Source organism: Cyrtonyx montezumae, unplaced genomic scaffold, assembly GCF_038088225.1.
Source record: "Cyrtonyx montezumae isolate F1298 unplaced genomic scaffold, pur_monq_1.0 scaffold_10, whole genome shotgun sequence".
Lineage (NCBI taxonomy): Eukaryota > Metazoa > Chordata > Aves > Galliformes > Odontophoridae > Cyrtonyx > Cyrtonyx montezumae.
The window spans coordinates 22,381,652-22,408,999 of record NW_027071826.1 but is presented as its reverse complement, the minus strand read 5'-3'; the positions used below and the strand labels follow the sequence as shown (position 1 = coordinate 22,408,999).

At 41.3% G+C, this 27,348-nt stretch overlaps 2 protein-coding genes across 8 annotated transcripts in view; one reads left to right on the top strand and one right to left on the bottom strand.

Annotated features, from left to right (window-relative positions):
• On the top strand, positions 1 to 27,348 carry PAX9 (paired box 9). 4 transcript variants are annotated; one of them, XM_065753248.1, is made up of 5 exons: positions 1 to 183; positions 1,048 to 1,674; positions 3,606 to 3,745; positions 8,481 to 8,633; positions 16,459 to 17,211. In XM_065753248.1, the coding sequence occupies exons 1-5, from the start codon at positions 180 to 182 to the stop codon at positions 16,711 to 16,713; spliced, it is 1,179 nt and encodes a 392-aa protein (XP_065609320.1). In that variant the 5' UTR covers positions 1 to 179; the 3' UTR covers positions 16,714 to 17,211. The 4 variants fall into 4 exon arrangements, with proteins under 4 accessions (XP_065609320.1, XP_065609311.1, XP_065609336.1 ...); XM_065753239.1 differs by lacking the exon at positions 1 to 183 and having other exon boundaries at positions 933 to 1,674; XM_065753264.1 differs by lacking the exons at positions 1 to 183; positions 8,481 to 8,633; positions 16,459 to 17,211 and adding an exon at positions 27,095 to 27,348 and having other exon boundaries at positions 933 to 1,674.
• The window catches only part of SLC25A21 (solute carrier family 25 member 21), a 219,170-nt gene continuing 213,833 nt past the window's right edge, over positions 22,012 to 27,348 (bottom strand). For 2 of the 4 annotated variants that reach the window (XM_065753311.1, XM_065753337.1), the window contains exons 8-10: positions 25,457 to 25,638; positions 24,621 to 24,673; positions 22,012 to 22,200 (exon numbers count right to left, since the gene is read on the bottom strand). In XM_065753311.1, the coding sequence (XP_065609383.1) occupies positions 22,130 to 22,200; positions 24,621 to 24,673; positions 25,457 to 25,638 (306 nt within the window). In that variant the 3' untranslated portion in view covers positions 22,012 to 22,129. Of the gene's footprint in view, positions 23,104 to 23,283; positions 23,332 to 24,620; positions 24,674 to 25,456; positions 25,639 to 27,348 lie in introns of those variants that run through there. The other 2 variants (XM_065753328.1, XM_065753319.1) reach the window with 2 other exon arrangements.

Below are 27,348 nucleotides of genomic sequence, written 5' to 3'. Positions count from 1 at the left end.
CAAGGCTCTCTCGCCGGGAAGTACATTTCCTTGTAGTCCTTTTTTCCTCGCCCCCCTGCCACCTCCTCGGCGGAAAGCAGGGTGCCCGGAGGGCGAGCGCGGCCGGGGCAGCAGGAGGCCGGGAACCGCGGGCTGCGCTGGGGATTTAGGGCGGCCCCGGAGGTGTCCCGCTCGGAGGAATGGGTGAGTGCCGGGATCTGCGGGGGGCTGTCAAGAGAGAGGGAGCCTCGTGCCCATGCCGTCATGTGCCGCCGCTGCTGCTCCTTATTGACTTTACTCGTGTTTCTACACGTCGGGACGAGGGGCAGAGCGGGGAGGAGGAAAAGCTAATGACTGCTCGGTTTATTATTAATGTTATTATGTGAGCGTGAGGCAGGATCGCAGCAGAGTGGATGGCTGCAGCCTGTGGCACGTTGTATATTATTCCTGACACCGATCGGAGCAGTTAACGTTTTAGCACGTTTGTTTTACAACCGGCTGTATTCGTGCTGGTACAGAGCGAGCAGCCTCAGAACTGCTCCGTACAACGCGGGGCACGGGCGGTGCTGCCGGAGCAGCGCTGCCACCGCCTCTCCCAGATCTAAAAGAATTTCCTCAACGACTTTTCCTTCCTCCCCCTCCCCCACGCCTCTGAAAATGTTTTTCTTTTTCTTTTCTTTTCTTTTTCTTTTCTCCATGTTCCCTTTCCTGTGACAACAGAACTGAACCTTCCGTTGGGGCGATCTCATTTTGACATCTCTGGAATGTGCTTTCTTGGAATAAGCTTGGTGCACAGTCCAGAGAAATCCGACATTTGTTGCCACGTTTATTTATTTATTTTTTTCTCTCTCGCTTTTTTTCTTTGTCTTTATCTCTCTCTCTCTCTCTCTTTTTTCCTTCTTCTTCTTCTTTTTTTTTTTCCTTTCTTTTCCCTTCTTTTCAATTTCGGTGATTTTTCCGCTATTTGGAAACACCGTGTCCGGGGGTCTCCGCGCAGTGGCATCGGTCCGTGGATGCCCTCCCGAGCACCGCTCAGTGTCCGACGGCCGTGTGTGTGCTTACTTGCAGAACCCGCCTTCGGGGAGGTGAACCAGCTCGGGGGGGTTTTCGTCAACGGGAGGCCCCTGCCCAATGCCATCCGGCTCCGGATTGTGGAACTGGCGCAGCTGGGGATCAGGCCGTGTGATATCAGCCGCCAGCTCCGCGTTTCCCACGGCTGTGTCAGCAAAATCCTGGCTCGCTACAACGAGACCGGCTCCATCCTACCGGGGGCTATCGGAGGCAGCAAGCCGCGGGTCACCACTCCCACAGTGGTCAAACATATCCGGACCTACAAACAAAGGGATCCGGGCATCTTCGCTTGGGAGATCCGGGATCGCCTGCTGGCCGATGGCGTGTGCGACAAGTACAACGTGCCGTCGGTCAGCTCCATCAGCCGCATCCTCCGCAACAAGATCGGGAACCTGTCCCAGCAGGGCCATTACGACTCCTACAAGCAGCACCAGCCACCCCCGCAGCCCGCCCTGCCCTACAATCACATCTACTCCTATCCCAGCCCCATCGCTACCGCGGGAACCAAAGTGCCCACGCCGCCAGGCGTGCCTGCCATCCCTGGTACCATGGCCATGCCCCGCACCTGGCCCTCATCTCACTCGGTGACGGACATCCTGGGCATCCGCTCCATCACGGACCAAGGTGAGGAGGGGGCCCGAGGGTCGCGAGCTCCGCGTCTCCCCAGCCTGAGCTTCCGCGGGACGTGCCCCGTGATTCGGGTACAGCGCAGGTCCAGGGGTGCTGCGGGCATCGGCGGACATCGGCCGTTCCCGGTGGAACCGGGGCCGAGCTGTGCCAAACGTGACCGCAGGGAGCGGCCCGGGCTGCACTCGGTGCCGGTTCGCTGCCTCCCCCGGGCCGTAGGCGCCTCCTCTGCGTTACCGAGCAGTCCGCTTTCTTTGCTTTTCGCAATCAGGCCAAATGCGCTCAGGCAGGAAGTTCAAATGTCACCTAATTGCCTTAATTCTGATGCCGTATTTTCCTTCGAAGCGGTGGTCCGGGAAAACGAAACCCCGAAGGTTTGCTCCATGTATCCCTTCCACCCTCTTTCTGTTTCTCCGTTTGGGAACCGCGCCGCGTACCCTGGCTGCTCACTGCACTTTGCCGCAGAGAAAGGGACATTTTTTCCACGTCGGTTGGTGCCAGGCGGCTGCTGTACTTCCAACAGTCGGGAAGAACCACCGCCTCCAGCGCTCCCCACGTCCCGCTTTGCCCTCCCAGTGAGTGGAGGGGGGGACGAGTCCCACTCTCGTTGCGCTTTTTAACGGCAGCAGTCCAGTTTCAGAAGCACTTCTAATGCAAAGTGATCCTTAATGCATTGCAGATTGATTATCTTTTACCGACTTTGAGAAAATAGTTTGTTTTTTTTTTTCCAGGCAATACATACGCACACGACTTTTATTTGGAAGTACACACGTATAGTTTTTTGCATTTATTCGCCCTGTGCTTCACGAGCTGCTTCTACCCTCAGCGCTGCCACAGCCACAGATGTGTCTGAGTCGGCCTTAAAAACACCCTCCTGGTAGTGCCTGCTCCGGGCCGGGGGGAGGTGATGTTGGCAATAAGCATTAAAAAGATGAGAACTGTACGATCACACTCGAGTCAGAACTGTGTAGCGAGCACTCCTATTCTGCCCCCCGCAGACATAGGCCTCTGCCCGCACGGCCGTCTCTCCCTGCCTCAGCATGGAGGCGAACACGTCTTTCTGCGGTGTAAACCTTCCCCCAATCCTCCCCCCCACCTCCTTCCCAGCTCCGGGCTGGGTCTGCCGAGCGGCCGCTGCCTCCGATGGGGGCTGTTCGCCCTTGATTTATAGAATAAACTGACCTCGCTGACACGGAAAGGAAGCCCCTATTTATGGGAAAGTGTGAGATCAGCAGAAAAGGGCACTCACCGAGAGGGCTCAATTTCTCAAGCCAGCTCCGGATTGGTGCCCCTCCAGGGGCCGAAGGGGTGCTCAGAGCCGCTCGCAGGGCGGGTGCGGCCCCGCACTCTGCTCCGCTGGGGGTGCCTGAGCCAACCGTGCCCCCCCGGCTCCGTGCCGCTCCCGGGTTGCTCCGCCTGCGGAGCGCACGCACAGCCCGGAGCCCCGTGCCGCGGGGGCTGTTGCACGTAAAGGGAAGGGAGTTTTCCCCCTCTTTCCACCCTTTCCGTTTGTTTTTCTTTTCTTTTCTTTCTTTTAAGACTGTTTTTTCTCTCTCTCCACCCCCCCACCTTTTTTTTTTAATTTGTTTTGTTTTTTTTTTGTTTGCTTTTTCTTAGTTTTGGTCCCAAACGTATTTAGAGCCCGGTGCGCCGAGCCGATGTGCTAGCTTTTTTCTACCGCGGGCTGCTATTTACATCGGCGGCGATTCCTGTCAGCTTCCCCAGCAGACTCCGGGGAGGCCAAGCACCGGGTCGAGCCAGCTCTGCGCCTGGTGGCACGATGCTCTTCTAACCGACTGCTCGGAGAGATGGGAGGCGCAGCTATCTCCCCCTCCAGGCAGGGTAGTGGGGCTCAGCGCTGTGCTGGAGTTGAGGGACTGCCCCCCCTTAGCTCTGCCTCTAACCCCCTGCCTCCGTGTTTTCCGCAGTGAGTGACCCCTCGTCATACCCCAGCCCCAAGGTGGAGGAGTGGAGCAGCCTGGGCCGTAGCAGCTTCCCCCCTGCAGCTCAGCACACCGTGAACGGGCTGGAGAAGAGCTCCCTTGAACAGGAGGCCAAGTACAGCCAGGTAAAGGGAGAGGGCCGGCCGGGAGGGGAGGTGCGTGGGGCCCCCGAGCTCTGCCCCGGGGCTGCGGCCCCTTCCCGGGGCTGAGCTCCCGCAGTCGGCTCGGTTGCTCTGTGTCCCTGCTGCTCTCGGTGCTTCCCACCGCCACCCTGGTGGCCGCGCTGCGGGCTATGAGCGGCACTCGGGAGGTAGAGGAAGAATTCGAAAACGAGGTGCATCTGCTTCCTACGCGAAGCGTTTTTAACCGCTTTAAGTAGATTGCGAACTGCCAATGGTTTTATTACAGCACGATATAGCTGCGGCTTAACAAATCTTTGTCTAAATCCTTATGCTAATCAAATCCCATGCCAGGGGAAAAGCTTTAAAAGAGTTAACTGTTCCTAGCTGGGCAGCGCAGGTTTCAGAAAAACACAACCAACCAAACCAAACAAAAAATCCCAACCATCTGTACTTTTTCCATTCGATGGAAACATTTCAAGACATAAGACGGGTTTCCCAGACCATTGCCTTCCCTGCGATTCATTTGTCACACTTGTAATGAATTCAAAGAATAATAAAAAAAAAGGTCTCTTAGTGTGCTGCCCCTCAATGACAGAGGTTTGGGACATGTGTGCTGAGTTCTGAGTCTGCTTTTGGACTCCGTGATTAGTTTGGTGCCGAGAGGAGCTGAACCAAACCCTTTTGAGCTGTTGAGTAGAAGCTGTGTGGGTACTTGTAGTGACCAAGGTAGAATGGCACATACCATAGGTCCCCCAAAGTGAACAACCACATTGTTGCATATTCTGTCTTCCAAACAATATGATGCCCTTAATGTTATTCCATTTGTTTTGCATTATATCTTTTTCTATTCTTGTGTTATTTTGTTCATTGCATACTATAAAAAACATTGTGCAGAATGTTATAGCCATGACTGTGCAGTTAAAGATAGAATTAGACTTAGAGTTAATATTCATCCTTCCACGGTTTTATTAGGAAACAAATAAGTTACTAGCACTCTTACTAAGAATTATGAAGATCTTCATTTTCTACTGAGGCCAGCTGTGCCAGGGCTGTGTTGTCTTAGACACCAGTCTGGGCCATTCACTGATTCTGCCACAAAAGTCACAGGATGTGGCTTCAGGATAATACACCTTTGGAATTTCATTTACCTCAATGGGCATGCTGAGGAACAATGCTATGTATATTGTGTGATTTTCAGTGCTGGTGTTGGAAGCTATTTTTTCTTCTTTTTTTTTTTCACTCTTTCAACATTTATGCTTTCATATTCATAACGTATTACTGCTCTATTGTTAATACCAGTTCTATTTTGGAGTTCTGTTCAATCTGAAAAATTGTCTGACAAATGTAATTTAAACATATTCACTATTTAAAAATGGAGAAAATTGCAATTAATAAAGTGGAATTCATTGATAAAAATACATTGTCCAGAGAGTTTAAAAGGACATAAAAGAAAATAGCCTTTTGGATAAATGCTTTTTAGATTATTTCTGCTCACTAAAAGAAGGCACAGATGAGATTTCCCCTCAATAATACATATTAGTGGGCATTTCTGGACTACAGACCAATCTATTCACATGGTATTCAGCCTTGCTTAGTAATTTCAGTCGTGTGCATTAGCTGCCTTGTATGTCACAAGTCAGTACCTTACTCATTCAGCATGTGTTTAAAGAAAATTAATGTCAAATAAGGGGGTGAATAAGTGGTGGTTTACATTTATTTATTTTTTCCCAACTTCCTATTTATTTATTTATTTATCTATTTATTTATTTATTTACTTTGGCCAAAGGTGCAAAGTGAAATTTATGAGCCAAAATCTTGATGCACATAGAACTGCCTTGGCTGCCTGTCTGATGAAGCTCAGTGAGTCTGGAGTGCATTTCCATGGGAATTCAGTCTCACAAAAATGCACCCTTGTACATTTACGTGTGTTTTCTAATTTCTTCTTTTTTTCTTTTCTTTTTTTTTTTTTAACCACACATATTGCTTTGTATGGAGATAGACGAGCAGAGGACAGGAGAGAATATTAGTTCATTTATGCAGATCCAGCAAGCAGGAAGCTGGAGTGGTGGGAAAGGGGGAAGTTGCAGAGATAATTTTCATGCCAGATGAATTACATTGCAATAGGCTCTCAATTTGGACTTCAGGGTAAATGCAACTTTCATCTCCTCTGTGCAAAGCTCATTGCAAATGCTGGATCTTGAGAAGGCAGAGAGGATTTCCCCCACAGAAGAGAGGTGGCTGGACAGTGCTTGCTTCAGTGTTGTGCCCGTACAAACAAGTCAGCAGAGCACAGAACCCAGCACATGAGTTTCACTCTGGTTTTCCAATTATATAACAGAAGCAGAAGGAATGTGCTCTGAATCACATTAATGAAGAATTCTGTGGGTCCTAGAGTGAATTCTGCTGTTCCTAACTAGTATCAGCTTTACATTTTAAGCACTGGCAGTGTTGGTGGCACAGATTCATCTGCCTACAACTTGCAAAAAGCTCCATAGCTACTGGGTGGGTGGAGGACTCCTTTCTCCCACCTCAGTCATAGAAGATAGTATTTTACCTCTCAAGAAATCCTTTGGAAGTTCTTGTGGCAGGAGCAAGACTAATTGAGCAAGAAAAACAGCCTGAGGAAGAGACTCATCTACTTTGAAACTATCAATTTGTTCTCCCCTTCCAAGGGATACCTATTTGTTTCAGATAAAGGCTCTGTAGCCTTGTGTTTAGGGGGGGCTCTGATGCTTCAGCCAGGGCTCATCTGAGAGCAGTGTGGGTGGTTGCATTTTACCCATTACCTACATGTCAGTGGGAATTCAGTCTCAGAGAGGATTAAAAAAAAAAGGGAGGAAAACTTCAAATTTTGGCCTTGGCAATATGTAGTCCTACTTGTTTAACATGAAACTAAATGGCTGGATGTAGAACACTTTTCACTTTGTGTTATTAATTTCACTGGGGTGTCTTTGCAATGTTATTTGGTGTTTGGGTTGGGGAGTTGGAGAACTGCTTGGAGAACTGTCATTATGCACCAAAACTGAACAGGGAGTCACAACAATGCCTTGTGAAGTTTGTATTTGCTTCTAATTACCTGCTGTCCCAACTTATTGTCCCTGTGTAAGGAGTCACATTATATTTTCCCACTGCAGTATTTTTGCACATTTCTCTTACAATACAGCTTTTGCAAACAGTGCAATTATGAATCAGACAAACTGAAAAGTAAACTAGTTTTTTGAGAGCTTGACAGTTTTAGGTTGTAAAAGTTTTGTACGGAGCGCAGTTACATACTGGTATTGACACTGAGAGGCACATTCAGTGTGGTGTTGGGGGAAGGCTTCTATGGATTATCATATTACTAACAGAAAGGACAAATATCCTGAGTACTTTTATGCATTAAACAGCTTATAGTAATGGTTGCATTAAGAAAAAAATACCAGCCACAAATACAAATATATATAGGGATACAAATCCAATTGTACCCTGTATTGGAAATGAAATAATTTAATAAATATTTCTCATATTCATAAATCAATTTTCAACCATCTCATGCTTTTGTCTTTCTGGACTAACGTAAGGGATGTGTAAAGTGAAAGAACTGGAGTTGGTATTTGCATGTGTATGAATATATGGAAGGTCTGACCCGTGCCTGTATTATTTGTTGAGATGTAAATAGCTTTGGAAATATATACATATATATTTTCTGTGTGTATTGCAAGAAGCAGATGTGCATGCTGCCAGAGGGAGATGATGCTCATTAAAAGGAAAATGTTTGTAACTGAGATCTAAGAGCAACGGGTTGTTATGAGTTTACTCGAGAGAAGTGTGAGCTGTTTGAAGGACTGACTCCAAACCTCTTGGAGCTGCTGAGAACACTTCTAGTTACAAGGGGCTTGTGAATGTGATTCGGGTAGTCTTTCTCTGATATACCAGGTGGGCCCCAAAGTACCAAACCTTTCACCTCTGCCTCAGCAAAACTTCCTCAGCTGTTCCTGTCTTGACTTCTCAGTTAATTGGGATGGCAGTCCTTGTCCTGTGCTTTGGTTGCATTCTGATGAGGTAATCCTGATCTCCATGTTGCTTGCAGCATAAAAGTGAAGGCTCCATTTTAGGGCAAGTGATTGCAAATAATTGTGGGTGCAATTGTGGGCAATTATTCACACAGAAAATATAAGAAAGGTAAATATTTAAGTTCCTGAACAATGACTGTAGATGAACAATGAATGTTATGGCCAAAGCATCTGTAATTGTTTTTATCTGCCCTGCTTAGAGCCTGCAATGTACAGTTACTTCTTTGGGAGTGAGATGCAAACTTAACTTTAAATGACGTGACCCTCCTACACAGATTATTTACTGCAAAATTTCATTAGCAGATTGCTTACGTGGCATTTTATATTCTAAGCCAGGATTCAGGGAATTGGACTCCTATTATGGATCCATGCAAAATCCATTATGACAGAGGTTCAAACTGCCAGCTCCCAACCTATACCTGGGGGAAGGGATGCTGCTAAAGAGAGGGACATTTTGGGTTCCTTGCCATAGTACCTAGCAGAACTGTAAGCAGAGTTCCTGTCTGGTGCAAGGACTCAGACCTTGGCTTGGAGACTCTCCAGTTCTGTCTTATTTCCAGACCAGTGTCTGTTATTATAATACAAACACTAAGATGGCTTGCTCGAGGTCTAGGCATCCATGTCAATGCATGTTGTGGGTGAGGGGCATGAGCTGATCCCACTACATGCACCCGATTCCTTCCCAGGTGATCTGGATGGCACCCCATTCGAACCCCATTTGTGAGACCTGCCTCTTACTGGCCACCTGCTTCCACGGCCAAAACCCAGTGCCCTGCCCACCAACCCACATGGCTACAGGGCACTCCACCCGGATGAAAGTAATAAAGAAAGTCAGAGAGGTGAGTGAATGGTACAATGATACTTGGACTACACACTGACCACCCTCTACTCCAAGGGTCCCAGGTGGCCAGGAGCTCTGCTGTGACAAAGATGCCCAAGGCCTGGAAGGTGAGGAGGAAGGCCATTTTGTGATTCTGTGAGAGTGGTGGGAGATGTGTGTCACAGCCAGGGAACGGTATTCAGGCAAGGGGATCAAACAGGAACTGATCTCTTCAATCTTCTGGTGCTTACAGGAGAGTATAAAGTAGATAAAAGCTGTATAGTGATAAGCTGTTGTGGCTGTTTATCGGATCTTAGGGATTGCATATATGACCAATCATAATGATGATGTCTATTCAGCGGGTTGTGATTTCACCGACCCTAGTTGCCAGCTGCTCAGTAATTTTCTCCATAGCATTAGGAATTTGTTAGGCAAAGGGGAGTGAAGTTTCAGTTTCCCCTAAAGAGGACAAAGTGAGGTTTTGACCAGTTTGACCTCATATTTACCCAACTTCTAACCAGAAAAAATCCATTGGATGTCTTTATGTTTGTAACATCTCTATCAACTTCAGTTTCATTTAAATAACACTATATTTAAATTACGACGTATTGTTACATATACTATATAAAGAAAGCATTTTTTTCTTACGAATTTTTGCTAATACATCATAGTTTAAAACATAATTGTAGGAAGAACAAATGCTTAGCCCACTCATTGTGTTTACTTGTTTAACGCCCGTAATTGCTCTGCACAACTCCAGATTTTGCCAAAATACTAGGGGTGAATTACTGTACAAATCTGTTTTAAAACAATGCAATTGTGCTGCTAGTTCTTACTCAGGGGACTTTGTTCTCATGGCATGACTTTTCCTGAGCTATTCTGTTGTCCTACTAAGCACAGTGTATCTGTCTAAAGGAAGCTCAAGTTTCATCTTTATTATGGAAATCAAACTTAGTACTCAGAGTAAATAGAATTGTGAGGTTTACTAAATAACTAGAAAATAACCCAAGAGCCAAAACTTTCATTGGAAAGGTGGTAAATTCCATTTTAAACTGCTCTTCCTAAACTGGAGTGTGAATGGAAACCAACAATTTAGAGAACCTACAGCACTTGCACAATACTCACATTCTGGGAGACATTTTAGGCAAAACCTATTAATATGTGCTTGATATGTCCTATGTGATAGAAATAATTTCACTGTGAAAATCACCTAAAATCATTCTCTTCTGAGGAATCATCTAAAACATCTTGCTCTTTTCCCCAGGAGAGCACTCTGTTTTCCCTCGGTCAACCTGGTCTCAGCCGTTTTATTCCCATTTCTCCTTCCCTCTGCTGTTTTTGTAGCAGATTACTCAGATTGTTTTTACCTGTTTAAGCCTCTGCGAAAGAGGTTTTTCATTCTTTTTCTTTTGTTTCTGTTGTAGTTGGTTTTCAAAAAGACATAAAATGCCCATGGCTCCTTTAGGAAAGTATTGGTGATGGTGTGTAAATTCCAGTTATTACTATTTCCAAAAGAGTGTTTTTATTTCCCTGAAGAGGCTGAGATTCAAAATTTGATAAGGAAATATAATTAAGAGTGATCTTGATGCGTGTCGCAACTTCAGTTAAAACACTCAATTGATCCTATCTGATTTCTATGTTATTCAGAGCAGCTGGAGATGCCCACAAGTAAAGGAAGGAACTTTAAGTTAATAAAAAAGCACATTTAGCACAGGGAATTGGATCTGCTCATTATTAAGCAGAAGTTTATTTTAGAAGTAGTGTGATTTGCTCATGTGGTATAGTGTAATGCAAGGACTATTGAATTTAATAACAGGGAAAACAGATGTAAAGATAAAAGCATCAGTGTAAGAGAGATGGCATAAAAATTGGATAACTGAGCACGTTTACAATGCTACAAAGCACTTAAGACTGCATATTATCTGTTCTAGCTGTGTTTTCAAATAGGATGTCAGCATTGCTTTATACAACAGAGAGGGAAAGAGAAACCTGTAACTCCCTAGCTTTGAAAGTTTTCTTCCTATTTTCAAAGCCCAGTGATCTGGGAATCAACTCATCTCAGCTGCAAGACAGACTGACTGTAAACATTTTGCCCGTGTGCTATTGTAAAAGCTCCTCAATTTCTATGTATTAGCTCTCCAGTTCTTATTGAAATATAAGGCACTTTTCAAAGTAGTATCCTACCTACAAAATATTCCCACCTCTGTTCAAGGTTTTTTGGACTTCAAAATCATTTATTTAAAATGTTTTCACTTTTCAGAATCTGTCCATTCTAGCTTTCTACTGCTTCAATTAGCAGAAAATGAAAGCAGGAACACGTTCAGTAAAAGGTCATCATATAAGAATATGGACACGGTCTAACATGAGCTATGAACACACTTTTGCAGAAAGATTTCCAGCATCAGGAAAGAACAGCAAAAGTAGTTTTCAGTATCAGCTCTGACTGGGTTATCACATACGTCTTGCCATCTTAGCAATTTTATTACACTTTTCTTTAAAAAGTTTCTTAATACAGAGTTATCATAAATTGGAGAAACAAATTTGCTGCTCATGTCTGTAGTGTCTGTTTTTTAGGTAACTCTGACTTACGTCTGTAGGACGTTAATTTTAGTGAGATGCTGATTTTGAGTGAGTGTTTTTAGGACCATGTAATTTTTCTCACTGATGGTGATGAACTGAATAGCAGCTTCAGAATTTAGCTCTAATTTAGTTAACTACAATGTGCACCATAATATTTTATTTGAAAAGCTTTAAAGTAACACAGGTGTATTACTTACATCTTTAGGTAATGCTGTTTTCTAAAATGAGATTTCCATTACATGCCCGCTGATGATGTTTTACTTAGAAAATTTGTTTATTCTTCCCTTGGGATGCCATGTGTTGGTTTGATTTATAAATCATGTTTAAGCTCCAATTAAAAATGGAGATCTACATATTTGCTTCCTTTATGCTTTCAGTTTGCATTTGATTGCTCCTAGTCTTGTTACCATCACCTTTTTGACTGATGATGTGCACACCACAAAGAACATTAGCTATCCTCTGGGTTTTTAAGGTCCTTTGCTTTTCTGATTGAAGGATGAAAAACTCAGCTCTGCTCCCTGCTACGAGAAACATGATACAGCAACCAGAGGTGTGTTCCTGAAGCTGTGGCACAGGCAGAGTTGCTGCTGGTTCTGGCAGGGGAGTTCAGGCTGAGTCATGTCCGAGCTCATCAGAGCTGTCAGATCAGGTAGCTTGGTCTTAAAGCCAGTGCCATTTCTCAAGAAACTCTTGTTTCCTAAACATTTAGAATGCTTCCACAAAACTAATGATTTATCTGTATAATACATTGCCCCTTCAAAACAATTTTGTAGCAATTATGTTACAATGGACAGAGGACACAACCATTAGAAACAATTAACATAAGAAGAATTATCTATTCTTTTGGACTGAGTCAGCTGTCTACTTTAGAGTCAGACTATGAAATAGAGGTAGCATCCATGTCCCTTTTGTATTGTGTAAACTCAGAATGAGATTCTTTGCATGATTGCTGTAAGTAACAGTTAATCTAAATGCAAACTTGCAATTTCAAATACTATTTCGGAGAAAATGAAGATGACTCTGGGTCACTTTTTGGAAATATTTAGAAGCTACACATGAAGGGATCACAGGGAGGGAATCTAATTTTGATACTCAGAGAACATACATAGAGAACAAAATGCTGAGAAAGAAGAGCAGAGAAGGGGGTGAAACAAAACATTATAACTCAGTAACAGGATGTAAGTTGAATTTATGGCTAAAAGTGGAATCTATCTTTTGTTTTCCCTGTACCAACATAGGCAAGAGTGTTTTTAAAATGTTTCTCTTGATAAGCAATGGTTTGAATTAAGGAAAAAATGTTTATAAAACTTAAAAACAAGGTTCAAGAGCTCTTCATTTAAGACAACTTCCAAGGGTTTTAAAAAATCTGTAATCATCGTGGGGTTCCCACACCCCTAATTATGAATGTTTGGATTTTGGTGTTCGTTTCCCGACTGAAATGCTGCAGGATGAATTATTCATCCACTATGTACAGGATCATGGAACTTAATCCCCTCCATTTATTTTAAGTGAATGTCATGTTTGTAAAAAATGCCAGATTGACAGACAAGTGTCAACCCTTCTGATAACCTGCGTGCTCTACAGCTGTGTAACAGAAAAGCCCCTGTGGTTAAAATCATTGCATCAAGTCCCTTGATGCTGAAAGTCAGAGAAGAATATCAGTGTTTCTTTTCTGAATGGCACAGCTTTAAGTCACATAATGTGAGTTTTTTTTTATCCTCTCAGTTTTGAATTGGGACTAGAGGAGCTGCTTTGCCAGAATGGCACAATCTCCCACTGAAGCAGAACCCTGCTCTGTGTGGGGAAAGCCCTGGCTCACCCTTGTGCTGCCTGCTTTCCTCAGATACCTACTGACATTCACATCACTGATCTTCAAGCACTAAAACTTGGTAGTAATTGAACTAAAATACGAGGGATTAATTTATTCAGTGAGGCAGAGGCAATAGTTTTCAAGCATCTGACAGATCTCTGGAAGTCCCTACACATGCATCTCCATGCTCTGCACCAAATGTTTCTGGCAAGATCTTTCTCACATTCAAAACAGTTAGACAGCATGAAAACATCAGTTCTCATGGCTGTAGTTTAAGAAAAGCATGACCCCCAGCATGGGGTCAGGCAGGGCATTGGCCAGGGAGCCCTCCCAAAGGCTGTGTGGATGAGCCCACCCTGTTTCTGGCCAGAGGGAGCTGATCTGTAGGGCTGGATATTGCATTATGCTGACGGTCCTCCGTGTTAAGAATTGGCCCTGGTCTACTTTATTCATGAATATAGACATAGTCATGATCTCTAGAGTTATTTATTTATTTATTTATTGTCTGGATGCAGTGTTTAGGTTTGCATATAGCAAGAAGCCATTTCTTGAGGGCTGAAAGTTGCCTTTCTCACCAACAGACTCTTGGATTGTGATAGCTGGATGGGGACAATTCCATGGCAAAGTGATTGCACCAAGTGGTATTTCAGCATTGGCATAATGCAGGACTGCACACAGCTTTGAAGATGCATTTGTAGCCTAATTATGAGTACCTATTCTACTCAGATGAGATGTTAGAGCATCTGTCTTTTCTAAAGAGTTTTAGGAGGAAGCACCAGTGGTTGGAAAGCATCCTACAGCGCAGCGGTCTGTGCAGCATATGGGAAACATTTTATCTTCTCTACAGCAAACAAGGAGGCTGGCTTTTCCCAGAGCCATGTGTTAAGAGGGGAGCAGTGACAAGGTGGGAGGCTGGAGGGACACGTTCCTCCTCTGTAGCCTAGGAGGAGTCTTACAAAGGCATAAGCAAAGGTTCATAGGACATCACCATTCATGCTGAGGCACCTTACTTAAAATGGGACTTCCAGCCTCCAGCCTGCTCTTGGGTACCAACCTACTTGAGAGTGGGCAAGCCTGGAGGAGCATGTGGCCATCCAAAGAAACTCCTCTGAGCTTTCAGGCTGGAAGTTTGGCCGTCCCGTGTTGCCACACCAATTATGGGACTCCCAGGGACAGGCCCCAGGCCACCTTCCAACCCCCAGCAGGATTTCTGTCATTCTCCTTGCAGGATTCTGTTGGGTTGTCAGTCTTGATACCTGTGTTATAGTCTGCCTCTAGCATCTGCTGCCCTCATGAAAAGGTTTTATTGCTGTTGGGAAAACCAGAGATATGCTTATTTCTGGTTCCATACTCTGAAGAAAAATATTTACGTGATGGAAGAGGCATGGAGCTTGGGGAACAGCAGCTATTTTGGACCTGTCATGCTTTTTAACTTAAATAAATTCAGTGAAATCATTTTCCATGTGATTTAAGAAGTGTAGTAATTTGCAACGCAATTATTTTAGGGTTTGTATTAATTAGTATTGCTGAAAACGCTGATATTTAAAACTGAGGCTAAAGTGTAATTCTGAGACACAGTAGGAGACATGTAATTGGAGTTGAAGGTCAGGTCACATATTTAGATTTTCAAAAGAATAAGGTGAGTTCAGCCTCAACAAAGTGTTTATGGATTTGGAATGACAATTATGTTGCTGCTGCAGCTGTATGTTTTGTACCAATTAATATCCCTATTTGAGACTTATGGCTGGAATCCCCTTACTGTCTCCTGCTGTTTTAGATTGCTACACACATTTATATTGACTCTAGCAGGATTACTGCTTGTTTTTTCAAGCAGCAATGAGAAGACAGTCCAGCCAGAGGAACTGAGTTACACTGGAAATATAGGAAATATACACCTGAAAGTGTATGCTTTTCATGGAGATAAATACTGGAAATTTGGGCAGGTGCAAATTGGATAGAGATTGATCAAGTGAAATGTTAACACTGTTTGAAGTTTCAGCAGGAACAAAAGTCTGCTTTGCTTCTCAGCTCTGCACTGTCCAGGTTAGGTCCAGTTTTACCAGGTGATTAAATCTCTGAAAAATTGGCAGACATTACAGGATCTGCTGAATCAATATCCACTCTTTCATACTCAGAAAACCTTTCTGGGAAAAAAATACCACCACAAATCCTAAAACATAAACACTACACAAATCGAAACCTAAGCAAGATAAATGATCCTGTTTTGTTTCTGTTCTGCTGAAGAAGCATTTACAGGGTGTGAAGTAAAACACTGAACTTTTTTATTTAAATAAGGAGTCATTCATTGTGAAATCCTACCCCGGCAGACTGAAGGACTCTCCCTTCTTTATTTAAATAGAAACCCGTCTCCCTAGCCCACGGTAGGACCTAAGAAAATAGCTTGCAGGAAAAGACCTAGCCCTATAATTGCTTTGTGCACAGAAGTGCCATTGAAACCATGAGAAGCTGTGAGCAAAGAACATTTGCAAGGTTATATTAAAGACACCTAGAAAACAGATTTTAAAAGACATAATCAGTAATAATACTACAGTTCTGTCTAAAGCTCTGAGCAAACAGTTACCAAAGAATTTCAGATGTTTCCATTCCCCAGCTCCTTGTTACCTTTCACTCTGAGGAGCATTATGTTGGGACCTGTGCCCATGCCTGACTGATGCAGCTCAGGGCTGAGCCTCTTGGGGCTGGATTGGGTGAGGTGCTGGGATGGGTCTATCACAAATAGCAGTAGCACTAGGTCTTGAGCATCAGCATTAGATGCAACCATGGGCTGCAGGAGTTCCTGGCATTGCAGGTGGCAGTGCAAGAAGGCCATATGCGTAGGATATCATGAGTTGGAGGAGACACAAAAATCATTGAGTTAAATTCCTGGACTCACAAGGACTAACTAAATATCTAATAATATCAGAATCATCGAATAATACTTGTTGGTCCTTGTCCTGCTCTTGACATGTGTTCCTTAAGTGTCAGCAACTGCTTATAGCCATGGATAGGCTCCTGTGACAGGTGTGCAGGCTGTTTCAGATAGCTGGTCTTAAAAGCAAAACACAAAGGTACCTCTGCACCATGGACATCTGGGAGAATGATGACAGGTGGCTCTCCAGTTATGTGTGTCCAGCTGCCACATGGGCATCACTGGTCCTGGCTCTTGTACAAAGCCTCAGCAGCTTCCTTCATGTCAGATAGGCTTTATCCTAAAATCATAAACTCAGTTTGAAGGGACTTTAAAGATTATCTAGCTCCAACTCCCTGTCATGGACAGGGACACTTAGATCTGGCAGCTCAAGGTCCCATCCAACCTGGCCTTGAACATCTCTAGGGACAGGGCATCCATACCCTCTCTGGGCAACATTTGCCTGACCACCTTTATCGTGAAGAATTTCTCCTTTATCTCTAAAACATCTTCCACCCGTAGAAACATGTCTCCCTTTCCTTTCAGGCACACAACGGCCTCCCAGCAGTTGGAAGCTTTGTATCTGCACCAGCCATGTCTCCCTACGCCACATCGGCTCAGGTGTCGCCCTACATGCCATACAGCACGGCTCCCTCCAGCTACATGGCAGGCCACGGGTGGCAGCACGCTGCAGGCACACCGCTCTCCCCTCATGGCTGCGACCTCCCTGCCTCGCTGGCTTTCAAGGGCATGCAGTCGGCCAGAGAAGGCAGCCACTCAGTCACGGCCTCCGCTCTCTGATGCAGGAGCTGCTCCAAGCCATTGTCCCCAGCACTGGGCTGGCTCACAGACTGGTCTCCTCATGCTGGCGCAGCAGGGCCTTTCTCCTCCTAACTTGTCTCCCGCAGGACTTTTCGGGACTGAAAGAGCTGAAGTCAGCATCAGAAGCAGAGGGGAGCATGCTGATGCCCTTGCACTCTCTAAGTAAAGATCTTGTGTCCCTCAAAGGGCCCGTGGAAACTTGTCTAACACTCCTCTGGTCAAACCACACATATTTATTCTTAATCACCACAGAGTTATTAAACGTGCAATTGTTGTTAAGATTTGGGTATAAATCAATAAAGAAAAATAATCACAGGAAATTCTATCATGCCTCAAATCAGCAAAGGTGGTTCAAGATATCAAAGATATCAAAGATACTTGCCAACAACCTGTCTCTAGAGAGAAAATAAGATTATGCAATCCACCACTATTAAGAAATCACCTTTTTTATCATTTTGTTGAGTTTTGGTAGACCAATATAGAGTTTTGGTAGACCAATCTGTGGCTCTCAGATTCTTCTGGCTCTTCATCGTCATCAGGCAGCAATATGTTTGTATTTTTATCCATTTGTAAATATAGGCTTTCAACAGCATTTGTTTTCACTTCCCAGTACACTGTCTTCTGTTTTTTGTTTTAATTATTATTATTTTTTAATTTTTAATTTTCTTTTTCCTTGGGAGTTAAAAAGGTGACTTTCTGGCTATTTTCAGTTGTCTTTGCATGGTGCAGTGATAATTTCAGGTGATGAGGTTTACGTATGTTTCTTTCCTCTTTTTATTTCATTTTATTTTATTTTTTTTTGGTCTACATTGGAGGATTCAGCATCTCATGAAATATGGTTATTTCTTTAGCAGAAGATTCAAAAGCCAACACCCTGCCAAGTAACTCTCCCCAGATGCCCTCAGCCTCCCAGGTTCACAAAACACCACTTCTGTGTTAAGTACAGAAACGGAAATGAGTGGAAAATATCTCAACAAAGCTGAAATCTGGAGAGAAAAAAATGCTACTAGTGTGAAATGTACAAAGATGCTTATAAAGCTATGTAAGTCAGCAAAACCACTGTGAAACAGAAATATACTGTCATTGTCAGCTCACGTGTCCAGCATTTTTGGCCCAAAGATTATGCTGTAATATTTTTTTTAAGAGGAAGTTGTCTTTAATTTCTGCTTTAATGAATGTAAAATATGGCTCCTGGTAAGGTTTACATTGTTGTTCTGAAGCATTTTTTTCCCTTATAAGTATACTGGTGGTGGTGCTTAAAACACAGATATTTATTATTAACAAGTTCCCTTTCTAGATTTCTGTATCCAGTGGCAAGTACTCTGTCCCAATGATTTTGCTTTAAAATTTCTTGACTTTAATCCCAAGAGAGCTAACATTCTGATCTTTGAAGATTTACCTGTTTTCTTTGGGCGATAATAAAGTTCTGAATATTATTCCAGAATGCTTTCCACATGGTGTAGGTATGTTGAGAATATGAATATGGAAAGAAAAATTAAGATTGGTATGAGATTTCATATCATTCATAGAATACTAATATATTGTGTATTTTTATAAATGTGCAATATCTTAAATTACATCAGAGATGGTTAAAACAAAGAAGAAAACATCATTCTTCAAATATTGCTCTATATGCATACCACATTAAACATTAATTCAGTGGGAAGGTAAAATACAGCCCTCTCTTGAAATACAGTCCCCTCTTTGTGGTTTTCCAAGTCCCATCACTGAGATAGCTGTGGGCAAAGTTTCCTAACAATAGAAGTAACCAGCAATGTTGCACACAGTAAATCCACTAAAATACAGATGTATGTAACTAGCTGCTGCTACCTTTGCTTTTTACATTAAAAAATAGTTCACTGAACAGTATTTCTATAAGAACACAGGTATTGTATTATGGCCCTAAGGAAAGAAAGATCTGATCTCGGATGTGATCCTATACTCTCAGGCCTCAGTACAAGCAAGGAATTCAACAGCTGGTTAACTTTAACGAGATGTTTAAGCCATTGCCTTTCAGAAGAATGTTTTTTAAAATACTCTGTTGGAAACCACTACATGCAACAAAATGTTCATGCAAAGTTCATCACACTGCCATGCTGTTTGTGAGGTGACTATGTTTTGTCTTCATACATTTGTAGCTGAAATGAAGGTGAAGGTTTATGCACATAGGAAAAAACAAACAAACAAAAAAAAAAACCTGCAAAAAAAAGAAATAGGTTTAACTCCAGACAAGCTTTCAAGGAAAAATAAAATGAGAATTAGAAAAAAAAAAAAAAAAAAGGAAAAAGATCATGAGCCAATAAATGATTTAGTTGACAACAGGACTTCAACTTTCAACCTTTTTTTTTCTGGTTTATAAAACTATTGAGCACGTGTACTGATTATTACCCATATAACACAGTGCACATCAAAGGAAGAAGACACAAAAAGATAAACGAAGTACAGTCTTCCAAAACACAGCTTTTTGAGCTCCAAGGATTCACAGGTCTGTAATAGAGTGCAACAAGGAAATTTCTGGAATAGAAGTCTGCTGAGATTCCCACAAGATACTGGGGTCTTTTAGAAGATATTTAAGAGAAACAGAACCTTAGCTTGCATGAATTGCTTGAATTATCTTGTTTTCATCTTAACTGGTCTAATTTTTAAAGTCAAGACAAGCCATTACATTGATTAATCCTTGCTTGGGAATGCACACAGCATCACAAACTGTCTTTCCTTTATGTTTGTTTAGTGTAGCTCTTCATGCATTAGCCTGGTGTAAACAATACCTGACCCCACGTGGAAAATCAGCACGACTGTGTGGGAAGCATCATATAGCATGAGTAAAGGGGCCTGACCTTGGCCTTTGGTGATTGGCTTGTAGGTTTTTTTTGGTCAAATTTCACCACTGTTTTTTTTTTCTTTTTCTTTTTTTTTAATATAAACCTATGATGCAGAATACTTCTTTTCCTAAGGATTTTCCTTACTGTTTATACTCACTGGTAAACTGAAAACTACAGTGTGTTAGCTTACCCATAGAACTTTAAGCCACGTTATGATAAATGGAAGAAAAAAAATAAAAGGATTTGTTTTTCTAATTAAAAACATGATTCAACTGTTGCTATGAGGTATAGGAGTATAAATCTGGAGCGAACTCGTTGTGGTGAAAGGGTTAATTTGGGAAATGTGCAGACTGTGTGAGTGCAGAATTTAAGTTTTTTTGGTATTAAAAGCCTAGTCTCCATTCCTAGAGCATCAAATGTTTTTAAAGAAATCGGTGAAGCCTAATACTCCCAGTGACAGCCCCACTGTGTTTGCATGGTCCTGAGGTAAAACTGAATCTGACATCATGTTACACCAGGAAAGGATGGTGGATTGGCCTGGAAAAGGCATTTAAAAAAAGGTATATCAATTGGTTTGTTTTCTAAAAGAATGCTGTGTTTTTTGCTTTCAAATGGTTCTCTTTTTTTAACAAAGATCAGGGTGAGCTATTAACTGAAAAAAAAATCATGTTGGAAAGGATGTAAAACCTAAGGCTATATGTATATACAGTATGTTTAAAGTCTTTTATTTTTATATTTTGAATGCCCTAAATTAATAAAAGACTAATTATGAAGCATTTTGCTTTTCACTTTCAAAATGATCATAGTAGTGTCTTCTCTTTGGCTAAATACTGACATGGAACTTTTTCCTTAAAATTAGGAACTGCAACAGAGCTAATTTTATTGATTTTAGCTACAAAGTAACATAGGAATGAGAAATTGCTGTTGTCAAATTAAGACAAAAGAGGTAAACTGAGCATGTCAGCAGCACAAGCATCCTTGAAAGTGCTTAGAATGCACAACTATATTTAGCCATTTGTTGCTTTTTAATGCATTAAGAAAGCACTTGTGATGAGACTTCATGTGTGAAATGTCATTTAAAAATAACAGTCTAGAAAAATATTTCTTTAAGATTGCTGGGAGAAAGCTTTATACCTCTGTAAGAGGAAGAGCATTTGAACTGTAAAGACAGCATGGGGTAATCCAGAAATGTTCAGCAATTGCATGACAGGCATTCATTTGACAATAAACCTTCAGATAAAGTGAATGTTTTAATGACAGAATACATTATTTAATTATTAAATTATTTAAGTTATTGGGAAGAAACTGTCAAGTGTCACAACTGCATGAAATGAAACTCAGTCTAGTCCTCACTCAGTCTAGCAGAAATACATCTCATGGAAATGGTAAGAATGGCTAATTAAGACCAGAGTATGTCACTGAAATACTGCTATTATTACAGTGACTGGGAAAAGCAAGAATCTGAGCTGCTCAGCAATAAGTTTTATCTACAGGAAGGCAGAGGGGCACAGATAGTTAACACTGCATACATGCTGTCAGTCTAGAACACTGTTCTTCAACTCTGCGGTGGTGACAGAAGGCAAAAAAGGTAGTCAAGATGCCCTGAGCATTTTTAGGATATGAAGGTGGCCAAAAACAACAAACAAACAAACAAACAAATAAACAAAACCCCACAATTAAGATCTGCAAAGTATTTTCTAATTCTAAATTCTAAAAGTATTTTCTTGTTATTTATCCAGTTCTTGTATGGGGGCCTGCTTTGGTAGGGGAGTTGGGCTAGACAATCTCTGGAGGTCTCTTACAACCCCTACAAATCTCTGATTTTGTGTCTCTGTGGTTTCTACAGCTGTTTCGTATCTGAATCTAACTTGGTTCAGAGTAATTGTGTTCAGTATCTTTTGTGACATGAGTGAGCTTTATATGATATATATGTCTACGAACAAGCAGGACATTTAATACTATGATTACTCCTAAGGTTGTGGATAGCCTTGCTGTGCTTTTTCTGTCCTAACTCTCAATAACTTAAGAAGCAGTTCTGCCACTACTGAAATTGTACCAAAAATGGTTCAATTGGAATGGAAATGGGAACAAATTTTGACACAAGAATTTCTAGAGTTTAGCTCATGTTCTTAATCTGGAGCTGTCATTTTATGCTATCACAGTACCTAGTCCTAAGGAATTATTCCTGTTTTCTTTTTAAAAATGCTCTGAAACTCACTTCTTTGCCATTTCAGCTGCACTTCTAAAAGTATTGTCTGCATAGTATAATTCAGTGTCCATAATTTTCAGTTTGAAAAATTACCTCGTTCTCATGTTTTCTTTATGTTTTCTCTTGAAACATAAGAAGAAATTACCAATATCAATTTGGTTATTTACTTTATGCATTTTCAGGCAGGTATCTACTTCAATTTTTTTTTTTTTTAACCAAGACCTGGAGATTAAAACTGTTCTGAACTGTAATAGCATCAGCAGTCTGAGAGCATTCAAAACCACAACAGCTGAGAATCAGTTACACTTTATTAAAATGTATTTTAGAATGCATATAATTTTAAGGAGTACATTTTTCAGAAGCACTACTTGGGATCAGCTGTGTCCTGAAGCCATGAATAAACGTATTCATAAACCAAAAGCATCACTGCACCACCTGGAAGAAAATATATTAATTTACTGTGTACAGAATTCAGTACTCTCAAATTTTTCCAGAGTATTTAAAGCGTGTAATCTAAGACAGAACATGGCAAAACCTTAGTTGAAAAATAGTTAATTCTAGCAATTTCCTAATTCATTAAAAATTCACCAATTCTTGGAACACGTATTTTACTTGATGTTAGACCATAAAATTGATGTGAAAAGCATGTATATTAAACTGAACTCGTCCTCAGTGTACTTCTGATATCTTTTGTTATATTTTTGCAAGATTAGTTTGTATTCATTCTTATACATGGGAATTTTTTTCATCTGTGAATGTGTGTATATTTGTGTATCTGTTTGGAGTTGGATTTGGCCATAAAATAACAACTTAAATTATGTAATGACAAATATTCATGAAAGGTGAAATTCATGAAAGGTTTTCTACAGATCATTTATTACATCTAAATTAGAAGATTGTGGTATTGAAATAAGTATAGTCTTCCTGTGGCTGCACCTAATAACACTGGCAGTGTTAATTTGATGCAGTGGTGTTATCTACCAGATAATGGACAACAGTACAAAATCACAGCTTAAGCTCAATAAATATGTGAAGCCAGACTTAAGCCCTGCTGTTGCTGTATCAGCTCAAGAAGGGAACGTTTCTGAAGGTGTATATATAGCTAAACATATAGAAAGAAGCTGCTAGCTGGAGAAGATGGGAAACAGAACCAAATTCAGGGCTGCAGGAGTGTGTTACAATGTACTACTGGCGAGTGCCAGGACTGGGGCACAAACATTTTCCTTCCTTTGCCTTTTGCCTGTTGGCTCATTTGTGCAGTTTGCAAGGGCACTTCTAACAAACAAGTGCTGCTGAACTGATCTGACCTCTGTATGTGGATGGGATAGGCTCAAACAACTAGGAGCACAGAGACACCACGTGAATTTTTTCAGTTATTAATCCTTACGAACCATGAAAAGACTTGAAATCTGTGAACAGTGACTCCCAGACAGCTAGACAGAGCAGAAGTTTGCAACAGTTTGACCAAGAAACAAATCATAGATACAACGTCTGGAAGATGTGATTTGATCTCCAGTCAGGGCTGATTCCTCTCTTATACTGTGTGATGTTTGTGTATCTCTTTTCCTGCAAGTATATTCACGTGTTGAAAGAAGGAATTACTTTTCCAGTCACAATAAAGATTATGTTATTGTTTAATCAGAAAACCAAATCTTCTTACTAGTTAATGAGACTAAGTGTTTAAGGTGAAGCTCATTCTTAATTGATTTGCTAGATCTGAGCCAGAATGCACTGTCAATTGTAAGATGAAAAGTTTCATTCTAAAGTTAGCTGTGCTAAAGGGTACTGGAGAAGTGAAGCCCTGACTGCTCCTTGTCCTGTATGTAATTTAGTACCTGAGGGAAAAGTCTTTCAGCTCCAGTTATGCTTAGCTGCCTTTTTTTCCCCTCTCCATCTTCTTCCTTTGCCCTGCACCATAACCAGGCATGGACTTGTAAGAAGGACTGGATATGCAAAATTATACAGACAAACCTAATGCCACCTTAATTCTGCAGAGGAGACTCTGTATCTACTTTCTTTTAACCATATGTGCTCTTGCCTATTAAATTACTTTGCAAAATTGAAACTACAATCCATGCGATGAGGATACTGTTCAAACTGGGGTTTCTGCTATTTTTAAACACAGGCTGCCTCTGTGGGCTGACAAATTCTAATGGGCTATTGCTTTGCTTTCATCATTAATCAAAAGCAGTTTGGGAAAAAACAATCTAGAAGTTGAAGAAGATCTAGACTTTAAGCACTGTGTCCTTGCATGTGGACTAACAACTAGTGGGAGGGGTCAACCAACAACCTAGTTTGAAGCTATCCTTGTCCTAGTATCTAATTCTAGTATCATACAAATCCAGCCCATGCCATCAGTTCTTAAGAGTCCATTCCTTACAGATCCATCAGAGCACAAGAAGAAGAAAGTAACTTGTATGTGATATGCTTGGGCTCATCTAGCTGAGAGCATTTACACAAGAGAGACTCTAACCTGTGTTTTAAGGGGACTTTACAGAATTGGTACAGAATCACATTAGAAAGAATACAACAAGCTTTAAGAAGTACTTCCAAATCTTTTACAGCTTTGACATTTGCAAAGATGAATTCTGGCTTATTCACAAATAATGTAATTTCACCAACTAGCAGTTACTTGGAACTGTGATCATGCCATCTGTATGTGCAAATAAATTTTTAGATGCTTTAGCTAAATTCTTCTATTATATTATTAGATTTTATTATTACCCACAGGAATCATTCAAAGATGGTACAGTGTCTCATTAAGTTGCTTGATACTCACTAAACTTTGTAAAGAAATTGAAAAAAAGGAAGACAAAAGAACAAAGACAACAGAGAAGCAAGAGAAGAAAAACTACCTGGACCAAGCCTCATGATCTTGGGAATCAAGCCTTTGTACAGAGCCAGGAATCTGCAACAGAAGAAAAACAAACAAAGAATTTCAAACATTATTCTTGCTGTAAAAGAAGAATGGAATTTTAGCATGTGTTTGTTAAAATGCTGGCAGAGCACTTAGAAGCAATTATTTGAAATTACACATGTTCAATAACAGGCAGTATCTGGATTTTAACATTTTACAGAGGCAGATTAGATGAAGAGAAAAAGTTAATCAATGTTCGGTCACAAAAGCCATGTTGTGAGTGCAGCCAATCAAAAATATGACTTTAATCAGTGAGATGGTTTTACTTTCAAGACAACTCTGTTAACAACAGCTGCATACATGGACAAAATGACGACTATAATTGAATATCAAAGCTACAACTCAGTCCTCACTTAAGAAATATTTTAAAACGTTGGAAAATGTTACTGTCACAAAGATCTGCCCCTAATTTAATTATTTCAGCAGTCATTTTACAAGGGGAGTTAAATTGGGAAATACTCTGTTTTCTAGTGATATTTTCCTTTTACAAAAGAGTTGAAAGAATTACACGAGATATACAAAGCATTTATTTGTGGACCATACATTTTGACAGCCCAGTAAGCCTTCTGTAAAAGCTCACATGAAATAGGAAGTTCCTTTTAGTATCTTTTAATTCTAAAAGACATGTTCAAAGTGTAACATTGTGCTCTGTTGATAAGTGCGTTCATGGTGGCTTAATGTCCTTGTGTAATCTGAAATATAACAACATTGTTTTATGGACCCATATGAACTAAAACAGAGGTCTGGACATTTATTAAAATAAGAATGTTTTACCCTTCCTCTTTATAGACTGTTGCCATAGTTTTAAGACAGGTTCTGTACTTGATCTCTCCAGGAACTGGCTGTGGTCCTTGAATCCTACTTTTTGCAACATCAAAAGGAATGTTAATAATTGAGGCTATTGTTCCTGAGACTAGCCCAATTCCAAATTTCCTCAAGAACTCCAAATTTGGATCCTGAAAAAAAAAATGGAGAGCGAGAGAGAGAAAGAAGAAATAAGAAGGGAAACGGAAGGACCTATGCAGGTTAAGCACTATAAAGTAATATGCATTTAATCAGAAAACTCACACAACATAACACACTCATGTTATTTTAGCGGAACACATTAGGATTTCCTATGCTGGAACTTGTTTTCTTGACAATCCTATTGGCTATGTTTTTACACATGGTCTAAATTGCTGAAGTACACATTTCCTCACACAGGATTTATAAACACAGTTCATAAAGAAAGACTGGTATGGCATATGGGGATGATTTGTATAATTGGGCTTCACAATGTACTTAGTATTACTGTATCAAAACAGGAGAAATCCAAGCACACTATTAGCTAATTGGCCAGAATATTTTACAAATGACAGCAACTTCCACCATGAAGCCTACTAAAATGCTCATTTGTGTGTTGGACCCCCAAATGCTAAATTAAATAAAGGCTAATCTCAGTCTGCTGCCATTGCCCTCCAGGTTTTTTACATTTATTTTCACATGTAGCTGATCCACTGTACTGAGAAGTGCTAGCTTCCTGCTATTAACAATCCAGCTCAGTGCAATGGCAAGAGAGCCTCCACGTTCCACGCATTATAAGCACTGGTAACTCGCTCAGCTAATTGGCTGAAGAATTCACAACAGATTGCTTCTGAACCCTACTTTATGGTCAGGGTGCAAGTTAGAAGTAGGTCAGAAGTGCATCTAAAGTTTTTTGCTCACTCCCAGTTCATGATCTGGCTGGATTTTATTTGATCCTTTAGGAAGACCTCCTACCTTGCCATTTTCTATGACATCTAAGAATTCAGAGCTTTCTGGGATTCAAAGACTCTTGAAAGAAGCTCAATTCTACTTCTATAAGTAGTGGAAGTCACGGAGAGGCATTCACCACTGCCTTTCCTATGCACATATTTTTTTGCTGTTATTCAATAACAAGGACAGTTTTGTACTGTATCAAACTCTATATGTGTGGTTCTATTTTTCCTTGAAGTCACTTTAATTATAGAAAACCATCAATAAATAATAGATGATCTTGCCACATCATAATGTCAGTACATTAAAAATCCTTTGTTTCCTAAACCTGTACAATTGTGAGAGAAAACAAGATCAATGAAGGTTTCCTTTCCAGATCAGCAACAAGAACATAAGTTAAAATAGGCACAATATGCATTGGTGGAAGCTCATACAGGTGTTTGGATATCAAAATCAGCAGAGCATTTTATTACTAGCAGAAAAACTCACCAAAGACTTCTATTTCACAAAGCATGGAGCGTACTGATAATAGCTTTTAAAATTTAGAATAGCTTGCATTACCCAACAAATTGTACAGCTTCATCAGTAAAATGTTTAGCAGCAGACCTCTGTTTGTTCTGTACATACTGTCACTGGTTTAAATGGAAATAAAATAAAGCCTATTTTTCTTGTACCCAGGGAAGAAAAAGAATCACTTGGAAATCCAGGCACAGCAGCCCTTTTCCAGCATGGTGCATGCCCTGCAGCTGTATGATCACACCTGCACCTGGAAACTGAGGTAACTCCTCAGGCCAGTCTGCAGGGAGGAGGCTGCACTACTGGGTTTACATTTCATTGTCTGGAAAGGTCTGAAATATCCTCTTCAAGTGCAAGGAACACATTTTCAACAGTACCAAGCACACTGGGTTGTACTCTGGGCTACGCAATCCATA